Genomic DNA, 8,420 nt, shown 5'->3' with positions numbered 1-8,420 from the left:
TTCCTGCTGAGATCCCAAGTTTCCAAGTTGGATCCCTTGTTGGAAGGATGTTCGAAATAAACTTAGTGTGGTATGGTTAGCTTGTACTTGGTCTATATAGCGTGTGAGAAACTAATTGATCTTCCAACACTGTTGATGTAATACAATAATCTTGATGGACGATGTCAAAATGGTCTCTTGATGGTGGTTGAAGGTTGATGATAAATCATTTAGTGTTGATCTTCACCAATGGTGGTCTAATGCATTGGATTGTTTGAATTTTATTACTTAACTTTTTTTTGTGTTATGCCCTATCTTAAAGGGTATGTGAAGTGTGTGGAAACTGTTTTGTCCTCTTCTTTACGACACACTTGTGTGGTGATTAAGAAATGATACTTACATTTTTAAATATAATTCTTTGTCTTTTCAAAAAAGCATTTACTGCACTATGATAAAAACGATTTATTGAATTATCTGCAACTAATACATAAAATGGAGCAACACATTTATAAGTATTTTTATTATTTTATTTGTTTGTTAGACAAAAGAAGCCGAATGGTTTCACCAAAAAGAGAAAAGAGAATGGTAGAAATCTTTAAGCCGGATTAGGAGTCTTTAGGTGCTAAATAGATTTACTCATTATTTTATTTTAATATATTAAAGATGTGTTTTTAAAAACATTTCTCTGAAAACTTATCATAAAAATGAACAAATTAAAGAAAAAAAAAGTTGTTTTTAATTAAAATGTTGTGGCATTTGGAAAATTTTAATATTATTGCTTATGTTTCCTAAATTCCTACGACACATTCTCTCTCTTAACATCCCTTAAATTGGTTTCTGTCACTGATTTTGCAGCTACTAATCGTGGCATGTTTGTCAAATGTGAATATAATTCTATTAAGTTATTTGTTTCATTAGTCAATTGAATATCTTTATAAAATTTATGATATGTAAGTAAATATTTTATTTCACTAAATATCTCAATCCTTCTTGAGACTATGTTGCCATATTAATTACTACAGCTAAATTACTTTTTTTTTTTAAATTGGTCATTTTTGAAATCAAGTTCACTGCAGTCTTTTGTATTTATATAGTCAGCATATTAGTGATCGTTTGAATTGATCATCATTCGAGGGTGCAAATTAAAGTTTCTTGATTGGTGTCACTAAGGTGGAATTAATGTAATATAATACTACTAAACTCGTATGAATATGATAAAGTAAGACAAAATATATGATTAGTTGATTTTCCATTGTAATTGAATGTAGTCATTCATGTATAGTTCATCCTCTTTACTCTCCAAATTCATTCAAATATATATCAAAATATAGATTCGACTCTCCAAATCATCCCTTCTAAAACCCTAAAAAATAAACTCGTAGATAGACTATAAATAATTAAGTAATAAGCATATTAAGATAAATGAAGTTGATTATTGAAGTTTGGTGAGGATTGGATTAAGAGTTGGTATAGGTTCGACTCTCTAAAAACTTCAAGTAATTAAATAATATACATATTAAGATAAGTGAAGTTGATTATTGATGTTTGGTGAGGATTGGAATAAGGTTTGGTATACATAATTTGAGGTAACTCATCACATAGGATTTACTGCAAGTGATGTTGATTATGTTGATATCATTTGTGGATACTTCGATTACTATTATAGTGTGATCGTAATTATAGTTGTTAATAAGGTTTGACTTGTATGATAAATGTGATTACTTCTTATTAACTTTTTAATCACGGTTGTGTTAAAATCATTGGTAGTGAAGATTTGAGGAAAATATGTGAATTAAGAGTGCTAAAAGTCTTAGGAAGGGCCAAAAAAACACTAGGAAAAGTGTCAATTGCGAGAGTCAAGCGAGGGCTACATAGTCCTTGCTATTTCATTGCCGGAATAGGTTTGCTAGTGTCAAAGCTCGTGGAATGTACCAAGTGTTGAAGTCCATTAAAACATACCTAGGACTAAATCCCTCAGTATAATAAAAAATAAAAAATGTTTTTTCTAAGGCTTTGATCTTCAGAAATGATAATATTAAAATATTTTTTTTTAATTTTATATTCTCATAAAAATTATTTCATTATTTAAGTTAATTTATAAATTATTATAGTAAATATTTATTTAATATTTAATTTTCTATATAAAAAAATTATTTATATTTAATACAATATTTATATTATAATAAATTATTTAAAATTTAAATAATTGATTATTTAAATTAAAATAATTAATTATTTATATAAATGATTTTTATTATGATAAATTTCTTAAAATTATATAATTGATTAAAATTTTATTAAAATAAAAAATATTTATATTTAATTAAATGAAATTAAAATTTTAATTAAATTTGAAATTTTAATTAAATTATAATTAATTACTTAAATTTTTAATTTAAATTATTTCAAAAATAGTACCATGATAAAAAAATTTTAAAATCCCAATATTCAAAATTAAAAATACTAATCTCTATAGTAATTAACAGCGAGAGAAGAAAATAAGACAATAACAATGAGAGAAATGTAGATTGAAAATACCGAGGAAGATAATGAGAATAGATAAAGGAGAAAATAAAACATGAGAAAAGAATGAAAAGAGAAAAGAAATAGTCAAAATAGGAAATAAAAGAAAAAAAGCGAATAAGAAGAACAATTGGAAATGACGATACTTTAATGAAAGTTTATTGGAAATAATTATGACATTTATGAGAGCTAATGTTGTTGTGAATTGAAAAAATTGAGAAGTCCCACATTGGAGAGATACCACACTCTAGTAGGGTATATAAGGTGGAGATAATGAACTTGGGGAGGGCCCCAAGGGGAACCCCAATTTTATGAAGGAGGGATAACGCAAACAATATTGACCACCACACACGCGTGCGGCGCCGTCGTCCGTCCGGCCCGGCTTGGTTTGGATTTGGCTACGTGTTTATCCTAGGGACTTCGTGGTTGATAGTCTGCCTTGTACAATTTGGACAGTACCTCGAAACGTCTTAAAGAGAGCGACCTAGTCCGCGACTCAACCCAATAATATTTTTGGTGGCATAATTGTTTTCAAAAAGTTTTTTCAAAATTCAAAAACAACAAGAACAAATAGAGCAAATGGAGACGAACTATGATGTTGTGTTTATAAAACGTATGGATCATTCTCTAGAGCTTTAATCCTTAGCAAGATTGACTATGGTTTAGGGAAAATTAAAAAAATTCATTTGGCGCTCTCTTTGTGATCGAGGGCTTTATAGTTCTTGAAATTGCACCTGGTATAATACCGAGACCTTTAGTTCTCTGAAATGTCTACATTTATATCATGCCAAAGTATTCGAAGGGCTTTAATCTTTGATAATGCACTTGGATTTGTAGACTTCTGAATGATATTTTGAGTGCTAAAAATTCATAAATATTTTTAAGGGTTAAAAAACCCTCCATAAAATACTCTATTAGATGATTTTCTTGTAGTATCCTCAATCTCAACTGCAAATTCATAAAAATTGTATGTCATGACTTAGATTGCAATCACATATATTTTTAGATCACAGCTCAATGGTGGATCTAGTATGTAGTCAATGGGAACAAGTAATATATATATTTACTTCTAAAGTTAGTTTTATTTTTGCGTGTACTGAATGGTTGAATGATTTATTAATAAAATATACTAGAGAGTGACATATTTAATAGTGTTGACATTGAACAAATTATTGAATAATTTTAAAATATAAAATTTTGTAAAGAATTAGTAATATTTTTAGAATTAGTTTAATGATTATAGTTATGTATTTTGTAATAGTTAGTAATATTTTTATTTAATCAAAATATTTTATTTATTGCCTCCTCCAAACGAAATTTCTACTGCTAATATCAAATAAATATTGACTAGAAAGATGCTTCATCAATTCATTGAAAGAAAATATAAAAGTGTGGTGTTACACAAACAGAATTAACAAAATAGAACCAACATAATTGATACTATATATAAATTGAGTGACTGAAAATCAAATAGAAACTAATTAAGCATATATAGCTTTAAGGGTTTATGATATGTTAATAATATCAGTACAATTACTAGCAGCAAAAGACAACTTTTCCCCTTCAAGATCATATTCCACTTGAAAATTAACTTGCGCCACATTTCCAAGGACGGAAATACCTTGGATATTGGATGGTACTACTGCCAAGCATAGCAAATTGTTTTCGAACAATATAAACATGTTAAAAGGATTCAAGGTAATGTTAGCTCCATTAAAATGCAAGATCGTATCAGGAAATTCGATATCAGGTTGAAAAGGAAAACAATAGTGTAACGGATTTGGAACATCTTCCACTGACTCAATCCCAATTGTTAGTTTCATGGAAGTTAGAAAATTATCAAAAAATGGTTGTTCAAGAAGTGTCAATGTTGTCCCTGAATCAATCACCATGTTACCATCGGTTCGACCGGTTTGAAGCGTGTTTTGTCCGATAGTTATGCCCTGAAGATTGAATTGGTAAAGAAAATGATGAGAAGAGTTCATTAGGAGAGGAGTAGACACAACACTGTCACCTTTTATAATAGCTTGATTCCCAAATTTCAATTTACTAGCTGATTTTGAATTAAAAGGAAGTAAACAATAGGAGAATTTTCTACCTATAGAATCACCAAGTTGTGAAATTAGTGACAATGGCCCTGCTCCTAGACCAACAATTCCTACTGGTTTACCACTAGTATCAGCTGTGAAATTATTGTAATATCCACATCCAAACATAGACTTAGGAATTGTAACATTAGAACCAAAACTAATGGAATCAACAACCAATTCACCAACAGTGAATGATTTGTCACCATAAAAGTATGAGTATAAACATTCTTCTGATTTTCCACATGTGTGTTGATTTGTAGGAAGTAGTGTGCAAGATTGTGAGTCACATGGCACATTTGTGAAAGTTGAAGACTTGTTGCTTTCATATAGTGGAGTGTCTTGAGGGAAACAACTCTCACATGGAGAACATTGTACCCATGAAAGATCACTCCCTGTGTCAACAATAGCAAATCTTTCGACCGGGGGGGTGCCAATATAAATTCTAATCAGAAAATCACCATTATTTGGAATTATAATTGATTCGGGTGATTCATTTTCATTTGACAACAGATAAAGTGAAACTCTCTTAAGTCTACTACTTGAACGTAAATCTGCATTTCTTAATAGATCTAATGTGGACATTGATGGGTTGTAATAGGGTGACATAGCAGAATCACGGTGAATAAGATCAATGCTAAAACCACTTTCGATTTTACTTGCTTCAATAATTGATATTGAAAAAACTGAACATAGTGCTAAAATGAAGAATTCTAAAGTATTCATTGTATTCTAAAAAATACTGCACACTAAAAAATCATCAAGGAAGCAGGTTAAAGTGTTTATATTTATGCATTTTTTAGTTAGTACTAAAGTTTTTCTTTCTTTGTTAATTAAAAATGTTTAATTAATATGAGAGAAGTTTTAGGAACATTCTCGAAGACACACCTTTTAACATGATATATTTAATTGATTATGTCCCACTAAAATATGTTAATTCTATATAAATTTAATGTGACTCGTGAATTTTAACTTATTAAAAAAGTATGTTGAAAAGAGTCTATTAAATAGTGTGTTGTTAATCGTAGCCGTTCTTACACAAAGTATTGAGGGGAGTTGGATAGTGACAAATATTAACTAAAATATTATAATTGAAATTTATAAAAGTCATATAGTTTTTTTTTAGAGTCGACAAGTTGAAGAAGTTAGAATTTCAATTCTCACAAGTTTTACAATTTTCACAAGTCATAATTTTTACAAGTTTTTAGAACCTAACACAATACAATCAAATAAAATATATCCACTTTATGATTTTCATTTTTCTCGAAAACTTTTTCTTAAAAAATACATCAATTTTCTTATGTTTAAACATAGTGTCACTCCTAAAAAAATACACAAATTAATTAAATCAATTTACAATTAACAAATAATATCACAATATATCGTATATGAACGATGTAAAAGTTTGTTAATAGTAGTAGATGAATTGCTAACTAGGGTGTTAGAGTTTGTCGTTCCAGATTAGTTAGTTTATCATTCGATATTAGATAATTTATTTATATATAAAACTTGTTGTATTAATTTTATTATATTTTATCAGTACAAATTCTAATAAATGTCTACCTTTTTTTTTTCCTCTTCAATTGCATAACTTCTAATATGATTAGTGGGTTGTGATTTAAGAACAATTGAATAATCTCTTTACTTTATGACGTAAAACTAAGAAGATGATTGCCAATAAAAACCATTGACATTTGTTTTTTTACTTTATTTACATAGAAAAATTAATTAAATAGAAGAGAAAATTGAGTAAAAAGACGTGAGTTTCTCAAGACCATAAAAATTTAAAGATATTTTAGTAATTTATCAATATTTATTTTAATAATCTATATTTGTTATTTATTAAAAAAAATTAAAAAAATACGGGAGATGATGTGGCCTGCTGCTCGAAAAAAGATCTGCCACCTGTTGTTGATATTTTTCTTAATATAATATTAATAATATTATAAATCAATTAACAACTGATATTTTGGTTTGACTTTTATTACTAATTGGTAACTTCCCTTCGTTATGATGTTTACTTCAAATATTTATAAAGCAAAGCGGCCAAGTAAAACTTTTGCACCATAAAATATATTATAGGTTAAGATAGTGAACATAAAAGGCATGTCTTTAAGCATAAGTAAAAAGTCATAGAAAATAAGAGAATATTATTATTTATTTTTTTGTAAAATAAGAAAATTGTATAACACAATGAAATATGGCTTTGTAACACATTGAAAAGCCAATAAGTGAAGTCTACTAATTATTATTAAATGTCAGTTATTGTAAAAAAAAAAAAAGTAAACGTAAGTTATTAGAAGATAAAATAAAATAAAAATTGGAACTATTTTATTGAAAAATTCACAATTTATTATAAAATTAACCAAAACTAAAGCTAAATAAAGTGTAGAAGAATGAACATAAAGGAGAAGAAAAAATCGAGAAAAGAGAATATAAGAGTATTGAATTATTTTCATCAAATGCACTTCACAATGTTACAAAAATCCTATTTATGGGACACAAATTGTAATATTAAATATCAATTATCTAGAATTTGCAATTGAATCCATACACTTTAATTAAATTGAGACAAATATAATAAAATAATAATTAGAATCATAAAACACAACTGAAAATTACATTCAAAATATAGTTTACAAATTATTTTGTTAGACTAATAAATTAAAATTACAACTTGAACTAATTTAAGTCTTTAACAAATTTTCATTGCATCATATAATTTAGTACATCAGAATTTTAAAACTAATAAGTCTGGACCAATCTTCAGTTGCTAATATCAAAATAAAGGGGTGAGATAATATTTCAATGAGTTCTAAAAATAAAGGGAGTGGTAGTTTAAAAATATATCTTTAATAAATATGCATAAAAACATGAAATTATGATGCATCTCATGATGAATCTCTTAACTTCAATTTTTCATAAAAGCTTAATTGAAATCGTTATTTTATTATGATTCTGAAAACTATGCATGACCAATCTTTTCTTTGAAACAAGGAAAAATCGCCTAATATCTTGATGTGTGTCACCAAGATAATTGAATCATGATTGGTAAAGGCGGTCTAACAAAACCTCAACATGTGTCATGATTGTTCTCCTCTACCTATTGTTCCATGCCTAGAACAAACTTGAACGTCGCACTGTGAATAAGGTCATGCATGATCTTATTAATGAGAATATAATTCACTCGAGATGTTATGTATGCAATGTCTTGATAATATTATGTTTGCAATGCATCATCTAGTAATCACTATTTTCTTGAGATTCAAAAAGATATTTGTTCACAATTGGTGACCATATAACAATCAAAGTGCACAATTGATTTGACTTGTCAATATAGGACCATTTTAGAACTCTTTCTAAATCAGCTTCATAATTCACAAAATATTCTTCAAGTAGTTATTTTGTAACCTCAAATAAATCTTTTCTTAAAAATACTTACACAAATTATGTCATTTCTATATCTCTCAAATACAAAACATTCTCTGAGAATATTGCGTAACATGCATCTAGACTATTTGAACACATAAAAAGATTTGTTCATTTGATTAAGTCATTTATTTGATAGTTTAAATTGTATGTCCTACATAAATTAAATCCTTTTGTGAGTTTCATATAATCATCACTATCAAGTTAGCCACACAAATTCGATGTAACACATATTTCATATAAATTGATCTTTTCATGGATACTAAACTTAATCAAGTTTGAAAAAGTTATTGATTTCACTTCAAGTGAATATCTCTCTTCAAAATCAATGGTAAAATTATAGCAATACTCTTGAATTTATGTACTTTCACATTCTCTCTTTTTTTCCCCGCAAAAGATCAA

The 8,420-nt window shown here is 27.6% G+C and overlaps 1 protein-coding gene across 1 annotated transcript; it reads right to left on the bottom strand.

The window, feature by feature from the left end:
* Positions 1-3,845: 3,845 nt before the first annotated feature.
* LOC105851508 (aspartic proteinase CDR1) lies at positions 3,846-5,423 on the bottom strand. Its single transcript, XM_073370820.1, has one exon. It carries the CDS (start codon positions 5,313-5,315, stop codon positions 4,008-4,010), a length of 1,308 nt encoding a protein of 435 aa, XP_073226921.1. The 5' UTR covers positions 5,316-5,423; the 3' UTR covers positions 3,846-4,007.
* Positions 5,424-8,420: the final 2,997 nt, after the last annotated feature.

This window comes from Cicer arietinum, chromosome 1 (genome assembly GCF_000331145.2).
Source record: "Cicer arietinum cultivar CDC Frontier isolate Library 1 chromosome 1, Cicar.CDCFrontier_v2.0, whole genome shotgun sequence".
Taxonomy (NCBI): Eukaryota; Viridiplantae; Streptophyta; class Magnoliopsida; order Fabales; family Fabaceae; genus Cicer; species Cicer arietinum.
The sequence above is the reverse complement of the archived record's forward strand: the minus strand, read 5'-3'. Positions and strand labels throughout refer to the sequence as shown.

Excerpts from the sequence above, each read along its gene's own strand:
- LOC105851508 (XM_073370820.1), bottom strand. The coding sequence starts at position 5,315 with ATGAATACTTTAGAATTCTTCATTTTAGCACTATGTTCAGTTTTTTCA.